Source organism: Leptonychotes weddellii, chromosome 5, assembly GCF_054177405.1.
Source record: "Leptonychotes weddellii isolate Sample4059 chromosome 5, ASM5417740v2, whole genome shotgun sequence".
NCBI lineage: Eukaryota > Metazoa > Chordata > Mammalia > Carnivora > Phocidae > Leptonychotes > Leptonychotes weddellii.
Window position 1 is genome coordinate 89,169,456 of NC_138373.1, and position 25,873 is coordinate 89,195,328.

Below are 25,873 nucleotides of genomic sequence, written 5' to 3' on the forward strand. Positions count from 1 at the left end.
TGACATGGATTTGTCTTTTACATTCAAATAATCCAGGTCTACAGTTCTTATCTGCAGTTCTAAAATTCCAAAAGCCCTGAAAGCTAAGGATTTTATAACTCAACTGTTGGCAAAACCTGCCTGAACTGACGTGGAGCTTTTTGTACTTTTAATTTACCCACATAGTGTGAATGTTCATACTGTCTACTATAGAACTATCAATGTGTTGTGTTTCAGGGGGCTTAGCAATATTTTTTGCCTTTCCAAAATACGAAAATTTTCAAATTTCAAATTAATGTGATACCAGTAAGAATTGTAATAGTATATGATTTTATTTTAAATAATTTTATTTGTTCTCATTTTTGTCTTTGAACATTTATCATAGGTTTTCAACTTTAGTCTTTCCAAATAATTAAGGAAACAACTTAGTACTCTATTATTTTATCAGTGGAACTAGATCTTAATGTATTCAGTGATTGAAGATAAAATGGTAACCATTTTCAAAGTTACCACCATTCTAGGGATTTGTAGATTTGTGACTTCATTTTCTATTTTACAAAAGGAATCCAAAATATTATGAGCATACCAGTATTGAAGTGGAAAGAGGAGATATGATCAGGCAGATGATAAAAGATGATATGTATGCTGCTAATATTTCTAGAAACATGCTGAATATCACATAATAATCTTTTTAAAATACAGAATAAAACTTGATGTCATTCTCCCTCAAAGAAGGAAAACTAAAATGTAATCAAGGATGTAAGAAAACAGCCATTTCCATGGACTGCTTATTGAAAAAAAAATTTGTACAAAAGGTCAGAAACTATAAGAGAACTCAAAAATTATATTCTCTGACCAAAATGATTCTACTTCTTGAATTCATCTTACAGAAATATCTAACATGCACCACAAAAATACATATATGGATGTTCATCACTGCTTTATTTTATTAAAAACAACCATAATACACATGAATAAGGATTGATCAAATAAATTCTTGCATATCCCTGCAATGGAATGTAAATCATATTATGAAGGAATGTATAATGGGTTAAAGTACTCAAAATATATTTTAAGTGTAAAATGCCAGTTAGAAAATAGTATGTGCAGTTTGAGCCCCACCTTCTTTATACCCAAGTGTGGAGACATGTGTGTATTATTTTGTGCTCATAATTTTCTGTATTTTCAAATTTTCTACAGTAAATATATTCACAACAGGAAATTCTTAATATTATTTCATATTTCCTGGGTTATATACACATATCTAAAATTAATTGGGAAAAACCAAACAAAAACAAGCATACACTACAAAGTGAAGAGTCCTTAAGACTAACAAAGTGAAGCAAATACTCCCACAAAATTTCAAGGCATTTTCTAACTGATCACCTGTAAAAGAAGGATGCTACCTATATAGGTAAGTACAAGTTAAAGAAGTTTATTTTGTGGCATTCATCCAATCCATGATATGCTATTTTAGCAGAAAATGTACTTTCTGAAAAGTATTATACTTGTTTTTCAGAATTTTAGCCTTTTTTCTTCTTATCTGAAATTCTGAAATCTCCAAGGTACTTGATTATAATTTCAGTAAAATAGGAAGTACCACTTTTCTCCCCAGATTCCTCATTTCAAATATTAGCACACAGGGTAGAATTTTTACCTCTTATTCATGGTGTCCAGCTCTCAACATCTTAACCTGGCAGAAGGACCAAACTAGCTGTAAATCTTCACCCAGACCACACTTGATTACTGTATGATGGGAAAATTAAACGTGAATAAAACAGCTAGAGCATTAGGGTGTTCTTGGAAGAATAAACACAAGTTGGAAGTCTTATGTGGATAGTGCAAAGTACAGGAAGGCAATCAATCATGTAAACATCAAATGAAAGGTTGGTAAGGAAGCCATTGGAGTCTGTCAGGCGCTCCCTGCAATAAATGACTTATTCCATTTCTTTTCCCTTTCACTCGGTTTAGAAAAATGAATTCTGTGGAATCTCTAACATCCTAAAAGATTTTGTAAATTCTTATTCCTGTTTAAAGATACACTTTGAGCGGAATGAGCTCGCCCTATTGCAGAGGAGTTTTAGTTTATATGAAATGGACACAAACATGTCATAGTGCATACCTCCCTGACTTTTTTTCTTCCTCCCACAAACAGGAAACTGTTAAGGCAGCAATAATAGAAGAGCAAAAGCGAAGTGAAAAGGCTGTGGAAGAGGCAGTGAAGAGAACAAGAGATGAATTGATAGAGTATGTAAAAGAACAGAAAAGAGTAAGTATCCCCTGAAGGGTTTTACTTTGTGCTTCCATAAACTGAAACATTGGCTTTCCTACAATAATATGACATTTCAAAATATTTAAAATGTCCTTTGTCATCTAATTTAAGAATCTCCAAGATTCTTTTTCTGTTATAACTATATATTCTGATAGTTCTATCTTTAAACATAAATTCCATCTGTCAACAAAAAGCAACACTGAATAACTTCTTGCTAGACTCCTAGAAATGACCTATAGCATTTCCAACTTAATTACCTCATGAAGAAAGTAGACAGTTTTAGATTTTTAGGTTTTTTGCCATAAATTTGTTAATTTCTTACACTAGCTGTTGAAATTTGCATACACCCTTTAGGCCTTCTGACTGTTAACACCACTGTGGTTCTAGTAGACTTCAATACAGTTAGCAAGTTAAGGTTCTTCTGTCATAGTTCCATTTCAGAAACATAATTCAGAATATGCTTCAAAAAATTCAGAATACATACTGAAGCTTTACAAAATAAATGTCACTTCAGTGCAGTGTGGTCTTATTAAGGTGTGAGTTTGAGCAGTGGCTGAAAATAATGGGTCAGACTTAATTTGTAGTCTTTGCAACAGATCTTTAGTCTTAAGTAAGAAAGATAAGAAACACATAAGATGTTTAATGTAATCTCTGTAATAAACATATTCTAATATAGTACATAAGAAGTTATATAATAAATTTTCTTATACACAATGGTTTATCTTTTTTTATGTTTCGTATAACATGTGATATATTATAGAAGTAATATACTTGGGGATTATATAATATATAATATTAGATATATATATGTAATATAAACATGTAGCATTTAACCATATGTGTTATGTAATATATAATAAAAATATAGATAAAGCATAAAACAGTGTGTGTATGAGGAAATTTGACACATGATATCTAAACTTAATTGGTGGTCATATGGCAAAATAAATACAAAATGTAGGATTACCCTTCAGTTGGCAGTTAAGTAGAAGGCTAGGAGTACAGTAAAAGCACATGACACCACCTTAATTCCACACTCTTAATTTGAAGTCAAATTTGGTATGAGAAAAAGAAAATTCTCCTCCCTCAATAGCTACCATTAGGTTTCAACAAAGGAGAATTTGTCAGCAGAGTAGAAATTGCTAGTTAAACTTTCCAGGTGAATTATCCATTCATAGAAGCATTTTGTGTAGGATTAAAATTTTGTGCATGCAAACATTTTGTGTGGGATTAAATTTTGTGCATCCAGGTGTTTTTAAAAGCAGTTTCACCCAAATAAATTCCTGATAGGTGCCTAACCTTCTGAAGAGAAAACTCTGAGCCAAAAATAGTCAGTTGACTTTTTAGGAAGTGATATATTCTCAGAAAAGTGCTATTTCCCATGTGTATCCCCAAAATGCTTATTTTCAGTAGTCTGATTTAAAAGTAGTCATGCAACAAAGGAACTATAGATGCTTTCCATATATGCACAGCAATTGCAGTAGTGAAAGAACATAAACTTCAAGTAAATTCAGGATGTCTTGTGGGTGTATCCTTTTCTTTCAGGTTTTCTTAATAATATGTGACCAGTCTTCACTTGAGCTCTAAATCTGAACAAGAGATTATAGAAAAAAGCAAACACACTCGTGACATTATTTTACACTTGATCTTAGCCAAAAGGCTGAGAAGCGATCTCATGACATTATTTTAGCTTAGTATTTTTTTAATCAAAATGGAAGATTTTTCTTAGAAAAATTCAAAATTCTGTTACTTTCCCATCAAAAGGAGTCATGTGGCTGCCATAAGAAATGTTTAAGATGAGAGCAAGAAATGCTCTTCTAGGAGTTATCCGGTCCCTATGTGAGCAAATTAATCCTTGAAGAGGATTGACAATGCACTCTGCCAATTGAATCTGTGTATTCTTACAAATCCTATTAAAGAATTAGTATTCATTTGTATTAGGTAAACCAGTTCTCACATGTAGAAACATTCATTAAATAACAACAACAAAATCAGGACATTTGATTCTATTTGCACCAAATTTCCACTTCTTTATGCTTGTTCCTGTATATGGTAAGGGAAATAAATGTAATACCTATCTTACAGAATTGTCACTAATAATAAACATATAATAAAATAGAACAGCTGAAGTAAGGACTCAATAATATGTGCTATGGTTTTTATCATTTTCACTGCATTATTAGGAAAAAAAAACCAGAAACTCCTACTAGCATTATTTTTTTTTTGTTAATGAAAAATGTGCTTTTCAGATTAATATTTGGCATTCTCTTTCTTCTGAAGTTTACAGTGTGATTCTAAAAGTTTATTCCACTCTTGTTACTAGATTCACAGAAGATTAGAACTGATTTAATCAGTATACTAGTAGGAAGTTTATTACTTCCACTTGGGGATTTGGGAGTTATTTTTATAGCCCATTGTGGAATACTTTTAATATTTGAATGTTTCCATCTCTTCAAACAGAAAAGCTATAAAAAAGGAAAATGGATAAAATATCTGAAATGGAGCACCAACTAATTACTGGACCTCTTTTTTATATAACTTTTTAAAAATTTAGATTCTCTATACTCTTCTTCTTTCCAAAACTGGGTTTCACTATTTCAAGTTAATTTGTGTGAATATCTTTGGGCTTGGAAATTTTTCACAAAAAATAAGATATCTCATAGCTTATAAAGTCATAGAAGAAACAAAAGTTTTTTAGCAAATTCATAATGTTCTTGTCTCTTTCCAAAAGACTAAATTAGGGCAACTCATCTCTACTTCTTCCTTTGTAAGATGGATTTCTATTTGCATCAGAGAAGAACACTTTTCCAGAACAAAAATTTTCCTTTCTCTTCTCCAGCCTTTTTTAACTAGAGAGTCAACTTGAGATTTTTAGCATTAGACACCTCAAAAGCCCTATAGACCTTAGTTCCAACTGGGCTTACATTCCAGTCTGTGAAGTAATCTTCCCCTTTTAAAGTTTTCAGAAATCTTTGAAGGAAGAAGTCTAATGTTGTGTTAGTTCCTGTCTTCAATGTCTTTTGTCTTAAACAGTTTTTCCTTTGACATCATCTTACCCTTACCAAATTCACTAAAAGGCTGAAATGAAGACTCTTTTCCCTACATCTTTTCCTTTAGTCTTTTACTTTTAAAAGATAGGGAAACACAGAATGAAAAACCCAAATGCTTAACTTTTCAAATAACTTATAGCTTGTCCTACAGTGTAAGATGCAGTAGAATCACGTATCACCATAGTGGTAACGTTGCTTTTTCCATGTGTCTGCAGTCAACAAGTTTTTAATCAGTTATCCAATCCTTTTAAGTATTACAATTATACAAAGAATTAGAATTAAAATTATACAAAAATTAGAATTATACTGAGAAAATGTTTTACTTTTAAATGCCATTTACCAGTTTTCCTTAAATCAATAGAGATATCAAATTTTATAAATACTATTCATCTAGTCTAAACGTCTTCGATAGAACCAGAGGGGCTACCTATACATGTACTAATTAAGTGAATTATAATTTACACTGAAATTGCATACTAAATTATTTACTAAGTTGGATACATAGTACTTATATTGTTAGTCCAAGTCATAGTAGTAACCAAGAATTAGTATAGAATCAAAATACCAAACAAGGAGAGCTTTTTAAATGACCAGCCAGAAAAATAATTCAAATTAATAATGGATCTGTTCCAGTGATAAATGACTTTCTTTTAAGTATTCTAAGGAAAAGGGTTTTTTTTTTAATCCTCTGTAAACTCTATCTTGTTAAGCCCAGAAAAAATAATTATTATATTGAATTCACAATTAGCATAGAATTGAAAAGCTGCTGTTTTGTAGCCTCAACTCTTACAAATTTTCCAATAGTTGATAAAAATTGTCTGTTTCTTTTTAAAGATTTATTTATTTATTTGAGAGAGCGAGCACGTGCATGTGCACAGGGCGGGGCAGAGGGAGTGAGAGAATCTCAAGCATGCTCCCTGCTGCGCATGGAGCCCCGTGTGGTGCTTCATCTCACCACCCTGAGATCACGACCTGAGCTGAAATCAAGTCGGATGCTTAACCAACTGAGCACCCAGGTGCCCCTGAAATTGCCTAATTTTTTAAATAAATTTAGAAATCTTCACTGTAATTTGTACAATCCAAAGAAAAAGTAAATAGGAAAACCTGAAGAGATTTTAAGATATATTTAATTTGAGAGTCAGCTAGGTGTCTTCAAGTATAGTGATTTGCATTGGAAAGGCCATAACTGTATTTCATTAAAATTTAAATTTTGGTCCAAACTCTCTTGAATCATTATAAATTCTACATAAGAGGTTGCAAACTGTAACCGGTGGGTCAAATCTGGTTTGCTTCTTGTTTTTGTAAGTAAAGTTTTATTGAAACACGCAGCCATACCCATTCATTTATGTATCATTTTTTAGCTGGTTTCATGCTGCAATAGCAGGGCAGTTTGAGATTCTATCAGGACCGTCTAATGTAAAATATTTACCATCTGACCCTTTATAGAGAGAGGCTTATCAACTCCTGTTCTAGACCATCAAAATCATCTTATAGGGAAAATTCCTTCCTGTCAGGCATTTAAAATATTTATTCTTTTGTTATCCCTCATTGTAACTAGACAGTTGAAATTCCATAGGTGCCAATCTGGGGAAGATTTTTCTCTTGATATTAATTGCCAGGTAAGGTATTATTATAATATATTAAATCTGGTGATTAGTGGCATAAACCGTATTTTAGACTAAAGGAGATTACAGAAAAATGAGATAGGAAAGACCACATCCCTTGATACTTCCCTAGGGAGGAAGAATTTGTGGTTTATAATGACCTATGGCCCTTGGATTAGAATGGAGTGTTCCAGCCCATCCCACAAGTTAAGACTGTTACACATGAGCTTGCTATGAGGGAGGAAGTGTGAATAACATTCAGCAAGCAACAACTACTCACAGCCAAGCAGTGATTCCTAAAAAATAAAATCTTGTCCAAATGTAATAAAAGATTATTTTTTTTTCCTCTGAAGAACCAGAATTACGGCCTGTGTTTTCTAAATCACCTCCAGGAAAATAATCTTCACTTTAGAGGATCCTTTTAATTTAGATCTTTAGAGAAGACTAAGGAGCAATTATCTTCATTTCAAAGTTTTTGTGTTCAAGGCATTGTCAGAATTTCTTAATTTTAAAAGGACTCTTTTAATCCAGTTTTGCTACATATTCTCGAGTATTTGCATCTCAAACTGATTATTAAAAGGTAGTATTTGGCCAAAATGAACTCTGTGATCAGTTCTACAGTTACTTGAATTAAACATGATTTCAAGACAGTTATCTAATATCTTAGTTCTTTTATATATTATTTATGCATTAACATGGAAAATGACACTTTCTGGCATTTCCCAGCCTTCTGCCTCATTTTCATTCTAATTGACTAGCCTAATTAACTTATCGTACTCATTCTGGGGCAGGCTGTATATTGCCTATGCAAAAAGCATCTGCCCTTAGAACTTTTGATTTGGGTCTCATATAAGAAAATGCTTTTATCTGACCAAGGCATATTAAAATGAATATACCCTCACATGTACTTGTTGTCCTTTCATTCATACCTCGTTTTTTGATGCCAAAGGGAATTTAGCCTACTCCATACTACCTGTATTTCAAGTTAACCCATAAAAAATTTACCTTCCAAATTTATAAAATTTCATCCATTTCAAATGGTACAATAACAAATACATAGAAAGACATATAGATTTGGAAATAGCCAGTGCTATTGGTATTTTCATGGAAATCAGAGTTCTTAGAGTGAGCTATTGAGGATATAACCTAGGAGAAGAGTTTGAAAGATTTGAGGTTGTTCAACTGAAGAAAAAGTTACTATGGAAATTCAATAATATAGAAACCCAGAAAACATGATCTTACTATGATCTTAGTGTTAAAGGAATACCTAGAAATGGTCAACTTAAGTGGAATCTAGGTTGTTGAAGTGAAATGTTCTATATCAGAAAACAATACAAAACAACAACCATTTATTGAGCACTGAGTTTGTCCAGGATGCCATGATAGCTGCTTTATTTACACTGTTTCACATAATCCTCAAAACAACCCTAAAATAATATCTGCACTTTACAGACAAGGAAAATTGAGAGTCAGTGATATTTGATAACTGCCAAGATCAGTAGAAAAGAAAGTCAAGATTTTAACTTGATTCTGTCTGACTGTAAACCATGTAGGGAGATTCTCCAGTAACTCCTTAAGTCTGGTTAGATAATTTGCTTTACACGTTATTTTTCAGACAACTTTCTAGGATTGTCAGTTTCTCCATTAGCAGGCTTGCTATTTATTTATTTATTTATTTATTTATTTATTTATTTATTTATTTGAGAGAGAGAGAATGAGAGAGAGCAAGCACATGAGAGGGGGGAGGGTCAGAGGGAGAAGCAGACTCCCTGAGCAGGGAGCCCAGTGCGGGACTCGATCCCGGGACTCCAGGATCATGACCTGAGCCGAAGGCAGTCGCTTAACCAGCTGAGCCACCCAGGCGCCCCATTAGCAGGCTTTTAATAAGCCTTTCTACTTGTACAGGCTCCATCTAGATAAATTAGAGAAATCAGCTCCATCCAGACAAATTAGGAAGAAAAACAGAAAAGCATGGAGAGTGTGCAGTCACACACCTCACTTGGGAAATTGCTTGCAATTATGTATTGCATACAATTTATAAATTATTTTTAAGTAGATATTTCACCTATTGTGAACTTTTGAGTTCCCTAGCAAAGGCTATTGGTTTAGATTATTTTAAATATTATTTCATTCCCACAGGGTTTTAAGGTTTTGATTTATATAAAAAACAGGCCTGATGTTTTCCTAATTTTATTAGGAAATATTAGGTGGTGGTAAAAGATTGACAAAGTCTTAAAATGAGGTTTCTCTAAAATGAGCAGCATGAATTGGGCTATGAAGTTAAAACCACCACCAGTTTATATAATAGCAGCGATAAGGTAACAATAACTTTGTCTTGCTTTTTTTAAAACCAGTCTAACTTTACTGTTCTAGGTAGTATTATCTCTATCTTTGTCCAGTTAACACTGTATTTAAAACCCGTAGCCTATTCTTTTTAGTTCTCATTAAAGTCCTTATGGGTATATTCTTGGAATTAGTACACATTTCTACTCACATACAGGCTAACGCCAAACTCCCTTAAAATTATACTTCCTCTAAGAATTAAAAAAAAATGAAACAAAAGTAACATGTCATAGTTATTTCAATCCTTTAAAAATGAAACAAAAGTTACATGTCAGAGTTATTTCAGTCCTTTAAAATAGATCCAAATATACAAGTCATTATTGCAAACAAGTTTTTTATGTAGCAAATTAAGAAAACTGAGCATGATCCCAACATAATCTGTCTGAAAGCCAATTTTGTTGAATTTTGAAGTTATGTTGGCGTGGATAATATTTTTTTTAACTTCATTTTATTCTATTTCAGCATGGAGCTAAAGCAGTATAATCCTAGTATTTACTTCTCTGACACTTCTTGGTGGCTCTCAATTCTTAATTCAAACTTGCTAAGTAGAGAGAAGAAATTACTGTCTTTTACAAGAAAGATACAAGGATTGAACAATAACAACTCAGGCCTTGCACTAATATCTACAAGAGCTTCTTATGAAACATTTACAAATATAATCACTTTCTCTGTGTACTTCAAACAATTGAACTATAGAAATTATGTCTATAGGATTGTGTGGGCTTACTCCATAATAGGTTAATGTTCTTTCTATTATCCTACATATTTATGAATATCTGTTGCTTCCCATTCTTTGACTTATTTTTGAAATGTATAAATTGTTAAGAGATGAGTTATTTTTTATGTGCTACTTTTTAACTGAAACTTCTAAAATGACTGTTTTCTTATTTCCTTTCTTTATCAAAATCTCTTTCAGTACAAAGGAGATGGTATTATTACTAAATGACACTTGGTAGTTGTTACATTTAAACTATTGATTTATTATATAGTTGTTTTCCATCATATGCATCTCCTCAGCCATCAGTTCTTTCCTTTGAAAAAATAGCAAAAATAACAATTTGGTTTGTAACTAATAGTGCCTTGGAAACAGCATGAAAAAATCATTTTCTAAGAGATGCGGTATTTTTCTTCTCATATGAAAACAGAGAAAACCTCCTTGACATTCTGTTCATTGCTGATTCATATGCACTGACATGACCTCTCTGTGCTCCTGTCTTGCTTTGGAAGCTTTGTGCTCACTCTTTAAAGGAAGGCCAATTATTTAATACATGTGAACTCAAGTCTGTAACAGAGAGGAAACAGATACATCATTTATTATAATCACATTATTTTTGAATGAAATCCATTAGATTATGGGTGAATCATATGTCTGACTTAGTCTTTGACTAAATTGTCAGACAATTTTTCTTATTTTTTTAAAATAGGAATACTAAATGGATAGGCAAGATATAATTTTACTTTTCTTTCTGTGGGATTGATGTACCAGTGTATATCTCTTATTATTTCTCTTTTTAAAGATATGTATTATCCTTTGTTCTTTTTCTAGTAGTTTTTCATTCATTCCCCTCATCATTGATTGGTTCAGCTGAGATTCCATAATCCTTAGTTTTATACATAAAACTGCAACATTGTCATGAATTTACCCTCTAAGAACTAATTTTTATCATTGCATCCCTTTAGCAGAGAATTTAAGTTTAACCTAATTAAGATCCTATAAATATTTGACAGGTTGTTGGTCTATTTGAAAACTATATATTTTTTAAATTCGGATTGAATTCCTAATTTTATGCAACAGAGGTTGATTCTGACCAATTAACAGAAGAGGAGTTTATTTATTAAGAGGTTATTGGGATGGGAGAAACAGGCTTTGAAGCTCAGCTTCCAAAAGCAAAGCCCAAAACCATGACATAGAACTGACCTAATGAGGAAATCCCATTGCTGCTGCTTGCCCACCAAATGCTCCCCCTCCCAACTCATTGCTTTCCCTTTCCCACTTACACCACCTCTCACAACCTCTAGATGTTGGCCCCCAAAAGCCAAAGTCTCTGCCTCTATCCTCACCAGTTAAGAAGGTCCCAAATGGAGTTTCATTCATCAGATTGTTCATTTTTTCTTGAAATCTCATGGGGGCAAGCCTGATTGGTAGACCTTTGATCACATGCCTATATACTGGGTACGAAAAGAAGCTAAGAAAATATTCTTTGGGCATTCTACCTCGCAGTGACCAAACTTATAAACACAGAGTATCTCCTGATATGTTAAGGGTTTTCACAAAATGCCAAAACAAGAAAATACGGCAGACGTATACTATCCTACATTGCTTGGCTATTCAACATCAATTTATACCCTTTGTCAGTACTTAAACCTAACCTTTAAAATACACTGTTCTTCCATACTTAACCATATTAACAATAATATCAAGTAAAATAATAACAAAATACTTCAGCTATCCCTTATAAAAACAAGATGTGTTCATAATGGGAATGGCCTAAAGTCTCTTGTAGCAAACTACCACACGGCAAGTGCAGCTGAGAGTGTGAATGATCTGATCACATAACTTCTGCTGTTTCTTTCTCAAGTCTCATCCCATGTATGTCACAGCCACTTAATATGGTTTACTACTGAGCCTGCCTGATTTAATAGTTCAGTGAATCAGCTAAACCAAGTTCATTTAGGGCAGATCAGGTCACATTTATTGTTTCCGCAGCCTGATACACAGACTCCAGTAGCACTTGGTAATGAACTAAATGCTCCCTCTCAAAGGGACAAGTTTCCTGCCTGATGACTTTGCTCTGGAACCTTAGAGATCTCCGCTAGGACTCCTTGATCTGAACTTGCCACGGGTTCCATCTATCACTGTGATAGAGTACTAACGTCTCTAAATCCACTGGCTCTGTTGGTCATGAAGGCCAGGTAGATGCTCTGGAGCCTGGGGCAACTAGGAAGCCTCCTTTGTCCTTTTGCGCTCACTCAACAGCTGGAGGCTCTCAGGTCACTTCCTAAATAGGTCAAAGCAAGAGTCCCAGTGGGATATATATTATTTTCAAAAAGACCCACATACCACTGTGCCTCTTTCTTAGTGGCAGGAGGCATAAGGTATAGTTAGTTATCTAACTTTGTAGAGGTTAACCTGATATGCTCAAAATCGCGGGGCCCTCAGAAACTTCACTGTGATGTAGCTCTTATATTCTCATAATGATGTATCTCCCACCTTACTACACTCATATTGGACTTAGAGCTATGTTGTACATATCTGTACAAAGGATCTTGAATACTTATTACTTCCTGCTTTCCAGGTCCTGGAGATGTAATGTCACCACCATTGTAGTTGTCCTATGTTTTGGTGAGACAGTAATGGTCTTTGTGAAATATACTGTGGTTCAGAGCCAAGTAATTTGTATAACCCTAAGAGGAAATGATTTATTGCTCTATGAAAACAGCTCTTACAGATATTCTCTCTATTGGGGAAGAAGGAAAAAGTCATGTGCAGATGAATAGTCTGAGTATACCTGGTGCCGAGCGCTAGCAACGAATGCACATCTGCAAGAGCAACTGCATATGAAACCACTATCTGATTAAGCCTCTGGTAATCTACTCTCCTTCTCCAATGCCAGCTATATACTCTCTGTGTTTAATGTCCTCCTGGACTGAATGTGAGGCAGATACAGGTTAGAATTCCATCCACTCATCATTTGATTCCCACAATCGTCCTTTGTGACCACTAGCCCACAGTGGTATTCTGGGTCCCCCGTCTTTTAGAGTTAGTTCAGAGCTATTCTACAACAGTACCCAAAAGACCTGGTATATCCCTTTCTCCAGTGCAGTTACCTTGATGGAAGAGGCCAAGCTGAGAGTTTACAGTTTACACCTGTGATGTCATTACGATACATGTCTTCAGGAACTTGCACTCTCGCCTTCACTCAAAGAGCTCTGGGTCTGCAAAGTGTCTTAGGACTAGAAATTGGAAAAGATGTTACAAATTTTTGTTTTAGTGGTTCAAGTCAGGCCTCTCTTTATTAAACCTAGATACCTTATAATTTTATTAAGTTGGGATTTTTTTGGATGCCTATCTGGTGTATGGATCATTTGATCCAGTAGTCAAAGCCAATGGTCAGTGCAGGCCAGAGCATTCTGATTAAACTTAACTCTCCTAGTAAGAACAGTAACCTCCTCCTCCTGCCTCTTGCATCTAAGTGTTTCTGCCTGAGGTCGGCCACCTCAGCATCCCACTATCTACACTGAAAGCAGCGATACCCAGGAGCACTCCTGGTTTGTAAAAGGTAGACAGTGTTGTTCACTGATGCTGCTTTTTCCCTCCCCGGGAACATTAGGGAATAGCTCTTGGCTGTGATTTTTGCCTTGAACCGAGAATTTGGAATTGTAAACATTTCGTTATCTTTTTAAAAGCTGTGCTGTGGAATTAAAAGCCAGTCAAGAATCTCGTCTTCTTCATTACTCTTTATATTGTTGTTCCATGTTAGTAGCCACTGGATCTTCAGAAGTCTTGCCTTCATTGGTCACTTCATTTCAAGTGACTATAGTTAATAATTTGTTACTTTGCTAACTGCAGGCTGCCAGACTTGACTTTTTTTTTTTTTCTTTCAGAAACAGCTGGAATTTTAGAGCCATCAGCCCTTAGAGAGCCAGAACTAGCCATAGATCTTCCTGATTTTCCTGAGGCTAAATTGCCTTCAGCTACTTCTTAATAGCCATTTAGTATCAACCAGGGTTTTCCTCTTAAGCAGCAGAAGCTGTCTCTGGGCAGTTAAGCAGTAAAAAATTTATTAAAAGGAAATTGAGTAGTTGACCAAATTGTTGAGAGCTAGAGAACCAGGGTCAAGGTCGAGCTTCTAGAAACAATACCAAAACTGTACCACAAAACTTGCTTAAAGATAAGTCCCCTTTTGCTGCAACATTCCCATCAAGCCCCCTAAGAGCCTGTTGCTTAATGCAACCATTGCAGTAGCCAACAGTTGAATGTGTCTCATCCTTATGAGCAAAATGGATGCTATACAGCGCTTCCTTCCTCTCATTCTGCTAAATCAAAGTCCATCACAGTTGACTCTGATTAGCAGAGCCCTGGGAATAAAGCAAGATAGATAACTATGTTTTCTGGGTTTTACCTAGGGGAGTCATACCTCGTAAGGCTAGAAATTCATCAAACACAGGAAGGGTATCAAAAATCAGGGAACATTACAAGTGACCACTACATATTTTGGAAATTTTTTCCAAGTTGCTATGGTTACAGTAGAAATATTTTTCCAGCTTTTAGTCTCATGGCTAATTCTAAATCTGATCCTTTGAAGTCAAACTACATGGGTTTCATTCTTACTAAAACAGGACCTCAGCAGTTGCCAGGTTCATCAGACGTCTTGTAGAAAGTTTGCCACTTGGCCACCACAATTTCATACTTTCTCAAATAATCTGAGGTTTCTACGGTTAGGCCCAAATGATGTGACACTGTTCAGAGGCTATGCAGTATTTTGGATAGATAAGGTTTTCGTTCCATGTACTTATGCTAAAAATAGATAGCTTTAGAGGGTATATATAAATAGATTTTTTTTTTTTTTTTTAGGTTTTAGTGATTAAGTTATTGTTCTTGAGTTAATCAACAATTTTACCTTTGGTAATTTGGGGACACACTTACATAACAAGTTTTAGTACTTGTTTTCATAGAGTGATGGCCACAAAAATTCCTAAAGTAGAAAGAACTTGATTAACTTGTCTTTTTACTGAATTCACCTAGATTAAATTTCAGTTGTCTCTTGTGTCCTTGGAAACATCTTTGTTCTTGGTATATACATCACACTCTTATCAGTGGATCTCTTTCTTCTACATCCTCTCCATTTTCTTGCTATCGAACCTGTTATCCATGACCTCTGCTATTTTTTTCAACTCTAAGTGTAAAATTGAAGAAATAATAAGAAACTAGACAGCGAAGTACTTTTTATCAAATTAAGTCGCATATATTCTATGTGTGTCTGAAAAAGTCTGAAAAAGGAGAGTCTTTAATCCTTAACTATGTAATAAGTACATAGGTTTTGTTGTGTCTATTTTCACTGGTCCTTTTTACTTCTATCTTTCTTTGAGATTCTGGGCTATAGAAGATTATGGCTGCTCAAAAGCTGGCTGCCAGTCAGAACGTTATTATGCTAGTAAGTTTCAAAGTTAGATCCCTCCAATCCATCTGAGTCTTTTCCAGATAATGTTTTCCAATGTAGATAATTTTCTGAACATTTGAGTTGAAGTACAGTATTTTAGGATAAATCCTATATCCAACATTCAGTGTACATTGGGATTGATTCATTAAATGATTCCACTATCCTTGTCACGAAGATTTTTCATATTTTCATTTTTTTTTACATGTATAATGTGATCATTACCTTGTACCAGGAACATATTAATCATAATTTCTTTGCCATTTTACAAGAATTTTAATGTCTGCTTTTTATTCATCTGTGGGGACATTTGGCATATAAAATAACTTTGTTGCTTAGTTTTTCCTTTATAGTTTAGAGTGCTTATTCATTTAAGATTTAGTGTGACTATAATATATTCAACACTTTGCTTTTGTCCTCAATATTTATTCCATTCCTGTGGTTCACATTTTCCTTTTCTTATGTATCATGTGTTGAAAATGAAAATATCTTGTCTGGGGTGGAGCTTAGCCACTGGACTAAACAAACATGCTCTCCTTCTGCTCTTAGTTGATTTTAGTGGTTAAATTACTAAAAAATCCTGTTTAAAAAAAAAGTTTTACATCTACCTTTTTTTATTGTGTACTTTCATAGTTAGTAAAATTCCCCTCCTTTCAACTCTCCCACCAAAATGCAACTTGTTCACTCGTATTTCTTTTATATTTAAGAACCTGACATTAGTAGTCAACAGATTAATGAAATAGCACAGACATTCAAGCATCAAAGTTCTTGAATTTAGTGGAAGAAATTAAACCACTTGAACAAAGTTTCCCAAACTCAGAGGGTATCTATGATGGGCTATCCAGGGCATGTTCTTCTTGCATCAGTGGCACAAGTGCAAGAGGAAAAACCCAAATACAGGACCACTGGGAGCTTCTGACTGTGTCACCTCTGACATCTTGTGGGCCAAACCAAGTCATACAGCCAAGCCCAAGTTCAAAAGGCAGAGAAGTACATTGCACCCACCATGAGGCCAAGCATGTTTCATGGTCAAATTCAACATCAGTGGAGTGGAAAACTAATCCTCCATGGACGTGGGGAAAAAGAATGGGTTAATAGTTGCCAAATAGTAATTTAACCTATTACACACCAACCAATCTAGGTAGGCTACCCTCTCTCCTGCTAATCCGACTCTATCATATCATGACCCCATTATATTTTCTTCCTACCCCATATCATTATCTGAAACTATTTTAATAGTTTATATTGCATTATTTATTCATTAAATATCATCAGACACCTAATGTGTATGAGGCAGTGCTCTAAGTGGCATCTAAGATGCATCTAAGCGACGCATCAATAAAAAAACAAAAATCCATGTTGATTGCCTGTCTCCCTCACTAAAGTATAAGCTCCAAGAGAGAAAGGACCTCATCTGTTTCGTTCACCACTGTATTCTCAATAACTCAGAATAAAGCTGGCACATAGCAGATGTTCAAGAAAATTTTGTTTCCTGAATGAAGAAATGCCAGTAAACATTTATGTAATCTAACACCATTTGCTCAGACCCTCTCCTTATTAGGCAGCTTTCTGATTGTGATTTGTTTACAGTATAGGGAAGTTTTTATAGACAGTCTTGTGAACGTGAGTTACTACAAGTCTTCTTTTGAGAGAAAGATCTGTGCTTAGTATTTTGGCAAATCTGAAGTCTGTACCTAGACAGCTGAAAACCAATCCTTCGAGGCAGTAAACTCATGGTGAAACCACCCTGAGAAACTTAAGAGATAGACAGCATTGGCTAAGTACACGTGTAATTCACTTCTAAGCAGATAATGCAGAAGGATTTTTTTACACAGAATATATGACACCCAGTGTCTCATGAGGGTTCTTTCTGCTCTTTTTAGATACTTATCTTCTTTGCATCAAAGTTTCTAACAAAAATTATTTTAGTGATAAGGTATTAGTTTTTTTTTTTAGGCTCATACATAGCAAGCACAAAGAGTATGTGAAGAGCTAAATTAATTAATGGCTTCATTACCAGGTTTTGAATCATGAAAAGCTGTGCTACTCTTTTGCTTTAGGCTTTTAAAGCTCTGTTTCACGAACTTTTCTCAGAATATGTATATACTGTACAAAACTAAGCAAAAACTTAACAAAGGACTGTCAGTAGATCTGTTCTATAGAGATTTGAACTGCATTGTCAACAATCAAGACAGGAATGTTCCCAGCTCCCATCCCTGAAGCTGTAATTGTTTTATTTTTACACTCAACCTATTAGTGTCTAATAGTATACAATCTGCCAATCTCACATTTAAAATAAAATCAGTCAATGCTTGCTTCGGCAGCACATATACTAAAATTGGACTGACACAGAGAAGATTAGCATGGCCTCTGCGCAAAGATGACACATAAAATAAGTCATAGCAATTCTCATATATACTTTAGGTTCTTAAGACTTTTTCATGCATTAGGCTGTGAAAAATATTAGATGCTTTGATAAAGTCTTTTAAGAGCTACTACCATTTGCTAAGGAAGATACTACTATTTAACTACAATAATTCTTAATAAAATATAAGTGATGATGAACTATTTTATAGAATTGGTGATGTACCACTCTAGAAAAATAAGAAGATATTGTACAGTCTTACACCAAGAAAGAATTTCACAGTATCTTCATTGCCAACAGTATTACTGAGTTCTATTGTAAAGATTTTACTTATTCTATTCACTCATTAACAAGTGCTTATTCAACATTTACATACTAAGTATATACTATACATAAGATAGACATGATCCCTACACTGCCAAGGATTAGAGCCTAAGAAGGAGAAGGGAAAAGCCAGAAATTGCCACACGTGAGAGTGCTGAGAGAGAAGTGGGACAGGGTGCTACAGAGGCACACGGGATGGGACCTAATCAAGTCCTCATGGATCAGAGAACCCTGCCCAGTAGAATGATATCGAAGCTAAAACTTTTTTTTTTTTTAAGATTTTATTTATTTATTTGAGAGAGAGAGAATGAGAGAGAGAGAGCACGAGAGGGGGGAGGGTCAGAGGGAGAAGCAGACCCCCTGCCGAGCAGGGAGCCCGATGCGGGACTCGATCCAGGGACTCCAGGATCATGACCTGAGCTGAAGGCAGTTGCTTAACCAACTGAGCCACCCAGGCACCCCGAAGCTAAAACTTTTAACAATTACCTCTCTCTCCCTCTGTCCAATGTATAGGGAAATCGATCTTTAAAAAATATCCAGATTCTGACCACCTCGACTGCTATCACCAGTGACTAAGCCACTGTCAGCTTTTGCCTGGCCTTCTTCACAAGCCCCCTAACGAGTATCTTTACCTCTACTCTTGCACTGCAAAGTCATTTTTTCACACTTCAGTCAGATTTTATCGCTTCTCTGCATAAAACCTTGAAATGGTCCCATGTCACACAGGAAAGCCTGAGTGCAGCGGCCTCTAGGGCTCTCCATGATCCGGCCTCCTGTTTCTTCTTGCATCTTCCAAAAACACCAAACCTAACTGTAAAAGATTGCAACTTTTTCACAGAGTTTTAGTGTCACATAATACTCAATTCAGTGTTTTCAAAATTTCACGGAACTTAACCTATGGGAGAAATTGAAAAACAAGCCTCCTGATTTAGTAAGTAGAGCTAACTATGCTGTGTTTCGGATTTCATCTACATGATTTTGAGGTATCTTTTTCGGCTCTGACAGCCATCAAAACCAAATGTTAAACTACGTCTAGAGCCAAACCAGTGTATCTCAGAGTACTAAACCAGGATTTTCTTATTCAATCACATTAGCTTTAAATAGTACATATTTTATGACATGTATAACATATTAATAGAAAAATACGCCTTCATAAATTAATAAATAACCATTTCTTTGGGCTGTAGAGCTTCCATTTTAGACCAGTGGTTTTCTCCACATTTATGTCTAAGAAAAGATAACCGTAAAGATATTTTTTTTATTTTTAAGGATTTTATTTATTTATTTGACAGAGAGAGACAATGAGAGAGGGAACACAAGCAGGGGGAGTGGGAGAGGGAGAAGCAGGCTTCCCTTGGAGCAGGGAGCCCGATGCGGGGCTCGATCCCAGGACCCTGGGATCATGACCTGAGCCGAAGACAGACGCTTAACAACTGAGCCACCCAGGCACCCCATAAAGATATTTTTAAAAAAGACATTGTAGTGAGGGGAGCACTTTGTTATTTGTCGAGAAAGTTGCACTGTTTCATTTCTCCTAACTGGAAAACATGTTTGAGAGGGAAAATCAACATGGAAAGAGATGCAAAATAGTTTTCATAATTGATTTGTGCCACAGTTATTTCAGTGCTAAATTTACAGTTAGTTTAAAATATACCTCATTCTTTAAGACCTTTGCTATAATACAGGACTGTGCTTGTCTCATTTGTTTTGTTTTATTGTCGTAATGTTGTTAGGAAAGCTATAAGCTTAGGGAATATAGTGGAGAGCCAGTAAGACTTAAAGCAATTGAGAGAGTAGCCAGATTGCTTACGGAGTAGTCAAGAATGAAATCACCTTTAGAGCAACAATGATTAGCTATTATTTGCTTTTCTAGAGAACCAGGATTGAGATGAATTCATGAGTAAACTCATGAATAAATCAAATATCATATTTACATGATACAGAAATATTATAAAATTTGACTCTTATTTTCAAGGACTTATGGGATGATGAGTCTAAATATGTATTTAGAAATTAGTGCATTGTACAAGGTAGCATATGATTGTCATAATACATGACTCAGCCTGTCATCGCTCAGAGCATTTAGAGAAGGGAACATGTAGAAATAGGGCAGACTATGTAAAGACCGTAGTTCTTCATCTAGCACTGAAGAATTGTGGCAAACAGTGCTAATTGCCTATATAATATTAAATCTGTCCTTCTACCCTACTAATAGAATCCCAGGGTTTTTAAAGGTAGTGGTATACAGTTATGAACAGGGACTCCTCAAATTCTCGTCAGCCTTTAGTGGCCACATAACCCAGTTCTAGCCACTGAGGTGTCAAAGATAGTCTACTGAGTGAGGCTTTTAAGAAGGCTCTTTCTCTGGGAAAAGTGGCCAGACTCCTTTGGCAAGTATGTTTTGCTTTTCCTTTCTCGTCTTTCCTGTCTAGAACATAAACTGATGCCAGAAGGCACAACAGCCATCTTATGACCAAAGGGAAAAAATATATATATGCTAAAGATAACCACGTAGGAAAATAGTCTGGATCCCGGACTGTTTACTCCCAGAGGCCATGGTGCATTAAATAATAAATTCTTTTTTAAGCCACCGTTTGTCAGATTTCTGTTACAGCTGAACACACTTCTGACTGATAAGAAGGGTGGGGGTTTGCATAAGTAAAGATGTGAAGGAAAAAACCAAGCATCAAGTCACAAGCATCAAGTGGCATCAACAATATGAGCACACAGTTCAGAATCAGAAATGGATGTTACTTATCTGAGTACAATGTAACGACTAAGGCCCCTGGAGTGGTTTATATTGATTCAACTGCTTTTAAGTATATAAATTGCCTTACTTATTTTGGGGAATTATTTTTAATTATTTTCTTTGTCATTACCTATGAATTATCTGAGAGACATGGCATTCTTTTATCCATTTTTCTTAAATGAAGGCAGAATTCCACAAGTCCATACTTTTAAGTATTCAGTAGTCCATATGTCAAGTGTAGGTCCATTATTTAAGGACCTTAAATTGTTATCCCAGATAAGCCATTATAACAACTTTGCCTGTCTTCCAACAAGTTTACACCACAGAAATGATATATTCAGAAGAATTAGTCACGTGAACTAGATGTAGTTTCTCAGCAGCATTATGATGGAGGACCAATCTCTATAAAGGATTGACACCCAACATTATTTCAGTGGAATCATATTTTTAAAAGTGTGATACTGCCTTATAGTTTTCTTAGCTATAATACAGTAAACTCTGATTTAAACTAAGGAAAAAGAAAATTCTCAACAGTAGTAAAATATGTAAGGCAGTGGGTGTGTTAGCTAAATTGTGTTTGAATGCAAAAATGTCAGTTTTATAAAAGGAGAAAAATTGTGCTTGTCCATTTCCATATCTGGTGTGCAGCCTCCCATCAGTTGTGCAAGCTTCTGATACCCTCTCAACAAAATCTCTTCCTGAAGTTAGCCTGATCCAGTTTTATTGCTTGTAACCAAAAAACCCTACAGATATAAAGTAGCTAGCTGTATCTTACATCTGCATGAATCCTGTAATTTAATAAAAGTAGTTAGCATTCATCTTGTCTCTGGTGAGAAAGAGCTAGTAGAGTTTTATGTAGGTAATCGTGAGAATCACGGAGATACCTCATTCTTCCACTCCCAGGGCGAAGTGAATGAATGGATAAGTTAGAGCTTCACACTAAAGAACATTCACTCTGCATTCATGGTTGAAATGAGCACATTCTAAATCTCATAGTTTGTTTTGAACTAGGCTATAAATTGTTAAATTAGATTCTGGTTTAAAAAGTACCTACTGAAGTAATTGACGGCACGTCAGTGTTTATTAAGAATAAGAATATTACCATTAAGACATGATGTTGAAACTGTCACTTCAGAAATCTTTAATGAATGAGTTCCATATGTGTTCAATACAGTGTAATCCATAATACAAATAAATCCCTTGCAACCAGCATCCTTAGACTTTACACAACATAGAATTACTAACTAATAGGTTGAGAAAAGAGGGCATACAACTAAGAAGAGAGAATAATCAAAGACCACCCTGAATCAGTTGCTTCTTTACCACCAGCTGGTAAAGTATTTCCTAGGAAAACGAATATATTATCACTAAATATTTCCGTGCCTTCTATTAGTGTTTTGTTTTTTTTTAGGAAAGTTTTGAACTAATTATTGAACTATGCATGAAAATGCTTATGTGTCACTTTAAAAGATTCTTACACATGTATTTCATTCAACATATGTAGATCAAGAAAAAAATGCCCTGTCTGGCAGGTAATGGCCTTAAGTGAAGTTTAGCAGAGCAGCTTCTCTAGAGCTATAAATTAATCTGCCATTTTAGTTTTGGAAACTTGCTACAGATGACAGATTGCTAATGGTGCTATACAACAACCGAAACTACGCATTGTAATTGGTAGAAGCTGCTTCAATAGTACTGAAAGTAGGAACTGTTACCCATTTTAGTATCCACTAATGGACTTCTTTTCTCCTTCTATTTTTTAACAAAAATCTGGAGTTCGGCTTAATTATTCAAGAACCAGGGAGTCTTTGACTTTCTTAAACATGCGTTTAGTTTTTCCAAATTTTCCTGCTCAAAGAATTGTTACTGTTTGCCTTGAGAATCATTTATTCTGAAATGTGGGGAAAGTAACGGAGCCCTGAATTTTGTATACGAAGTGATGGGAAAGAACATATTTTTGTCCCCTGCACTGAAATGCCATCTTAATGGCTTATTCATATCACAACCCGGCTGACAGAGGCATGATATTCCGTGGCCTTGAAAGGGTTACTCTGGGAAGCGAACACTAAAGTAACTCAGAGATTGCCATTCTATCTTCCCACAGTGAAAAATGAAGCGGATCAAAGCATCTGTAAAGCAAAAACCAAAGTGATTATTCATTTCTTTCCTCATTTAAGAAACACGCACTTTCACTCTGCTCCACTCCTCTCCTCTCACCCCAATGCCAGTAATTGCACATTCAGATTTACCACACAGAGTCTGACCCATAGCTATACCCAAAGAGCAACCACATCCAAGACACAGAAGGAAAGCCAAAAATAATGAAAGCCTCTGTATCTGAAAAGATTCTTATTTAAGATCTCAGGTAAGCCTATAGAATTGTGGACTCAGGCGATCAGACATCAATCAGACATTCAGTTTCTTTTCACTTGCCCTGTATTTCTTGAAGCCCTACCAAGAAGTGCTCCAACAGAGAGCAAACAGAGATGACTGCTTAAACAGCACCTTTGCTCCACAGAATTTTCTTTTGGGTAAACAGTCTTTAGTTCCTATGTAGACTTCACTGTGTGTGGATATGTATTAGGGCTAAAACCAAAAGGCAAATTAATGATAAAACAGACTTCTGAAAGCAGAGAGAAGTCACTAAATCTTATTTGCACTTACTTTAATTAAATATTAATTAGATTGGATAATTTATGCAGATGTAAGATGTAGCTACTTTCTGTGTATACAGGGTTTGGGTTACAAGCAAAAGAACTGGATCGGGCTAACTTTAGGAAGAGGGATTTTGTTGAAGGGTTATTGGAGGCTTGCAGAATCGATGGGAGGCTGTATACCGGACATGGACGTGCGCGAGGGCAGTAAGTCAGCTTTGGAAATTCAGAGGCATCGGTGTTAATAATGGTGTTAGAATGAAAAAATACACTGGTCAGGGTAGCATTACTAGAAGAGGACAGAACTAACCATTTTCTGTGTTGTTTCTCCACTCAGTATGTACATTTCAGAGAGGGAACATCTGATTGGTTGGTTTGGGTTACATGCCTGCCCTTTGGTTAGAGGAGGGCAGGACACCTAATTACAGTCCACCATACTGAATCCATCGGGTAAGAATTAATTTCCCAACTGGAGTTCAAGTTGCCATTAAGAAGGAGAAATAGGTGCTGGAAGCCAAAAAGCAACAAATATTCAGTACAACTACCATTTATTCAGTGTGCATGGTTTATTAGTCACTATGTTTCATATGCACTATCTTATTTAATCCTTAAAGGAAGCTTCACAGTAAGTTACTATTTTACAGGTAAGAAAATTTAAGCTTTGAGGAAGGTTAGGTAACTTGTCCAAGGTCATACCATGAGAAAAATGGCAGAATTAAGACACCAGGGAGAACAATCAGAACAATTAGACTCCCTGCTCCCTCTTGACAGATCTGTGTGTTATCACTGATGACAGTATTTCCTGAGCCAATCTCTCAGGGGTAAAAAACGAAAACAAAAAAGATTTTTTTAATACTATGTGTAAATATATTAAATCTACCAGTAGTACTATACAATGTACAAGTTCTTTATTTGAATAAAGCTTTGGGAATAAATGTGATGTAAATTCAGAATGTAAATTTGAAAATGATTTTTTTTCTCTGATGCAAATTCAGGGTTAATTTCTTAATATAATGAAGGGCTTAGTTTCTTAATATAACGAATTTATCAGTGAATGACAGAGGTGAGCCTGCACATCAAGCTTGCTATCTCTTGGTTTCTAGGGAAGAGATTAGTGAAGTAAAAAGTTGAGGTAGTGATTGCCATCTGTACCAGAAAAAGTTGCATGAAATGGACATGAACTACTATACTCATTTTTACTGGTAGCATTCTTTCGGGTATTTGGCAAGTCAGTTTCCTTCACTGAGTTCAATTTCCCCATCTATAGTGAAGAGATACTAATAACCCCATAATCCCAAGAATGTAACGAGATGATGAATGTAGTATACTTGGTGACCTCTAAACCAGGGTTTCTCAACGTTGGCTCTGTTGATCCATTGGGCCAGATAATTCTTTATCTTTGGAGACTGTACAGTCATTGTTGGATATTCAACGTCCTGCCTCTACCCAGTAGGTGCCAGTAGCATTCACCGCCTAGTAGTGATAACCAAACGACTGACTCCAGCAGAATCTTAGAGGTCTTATGGATGTGAGTCAGGTTTATTCCATCAGTAAGCCCCTAAAATAGCAGAGTTCAACCAAGAGTAAGAGAAATCTAGAACAAAGAGTAGAGGAGGGAGATGAGAATTAGTTGTGGCCTTAAGACAGACTAATAAAGGGGTTACAGCTCATCTCACCAACTTTCCTTTTGTGGGTTTCCCCACAAAAGGAGACCAAAAGACCAAACAGAATCCTCAAGGAACTGTTACCAGAACTTATTAAGCAATGGAAATGGATTCTAGGGCTAACGTACTAATTCCCCTAGTTGCTCAGATTGTTGGTGACTGGCAGGGTTCAGCTGAGTCCCTTGGCCAAAGTCATGTCCTCTCCCTGAGAGACTCCTACATTCAAGGTTTACCAAATGTTACCTCTTCAAAAAGTCCATCCCTGGCCATCTTAGCTAACATCCCTCCATGTTTTTCTCCCTCCACCTGCCATGCTCTACTGCCAATGCCTTTTCTTCCCCTAGCACTTCATCAGTTACTGAAATTGTTTTATTTACTGTTTTAGATGGTTGTTTTCTATTTTTGTCCAAGAAGAGTGGCATGGTTGAAAAGAGAAGGAAAAAAGCCCTATGTTCCAATGCAGCCCCCAGTGGCTGATATTTTATAGTCCTTCAATAAGTATCTGCTGAATAAATGAGAGTGGAGGTCACAGGGAGGACAGCCTGGGGTGTTCCACGTACTGAAATAGTTGTTCTGTTCAGTGGTCTGAGGAAAAGCTGTACTTATTTTGTTTCTTTGTTTTATGAAGGACCCCCTGCACCATGTCTGCATCTCATATATCAACTTTATGTTGAAAAAAAATGTGTTGATGTAGTCCCTTGCTGTCATGCTGCT

At 35.5% G+C, this 25,873-nt stretch overlaps 1 protein-coding gene and 1 non-coding gene across 6 annotated transcripts in view; both read left to right on the plus strand.

Annotated features, from left to right (window-relative positions):
- The window catches only part of CCDC91 (coiled-coil domain containing 91), a 342,380-nt gene that overhangs the window by 261,714 nt on the left and 54,793 nt on the right, over positions 1-25,873 (plus strand). For all 5 annotated transcript variants that reach the window (XM_081821378.1, XM_081821382.1, XM_081821381.1 and 2 more), the window contains one exon: positions 2,135-2,248. In XM_081821378.1, coding sequence (XP_081677504.1) covers positions 2,135-2,248 — 114 coding nt within the window. The remainder of the gene's footprint in view (positions 1-2,134; positions 2,249-25,873) is intronic.
- Positions 17,715-17,823, plus strand: LOC115943823 (U6 spliceosomal RNA). Its single transcript, XR_004078406.1, has one exon. It is a non-coding gene; the product is annotated as a U6 spliceosomal RNA (small nuclear RNA).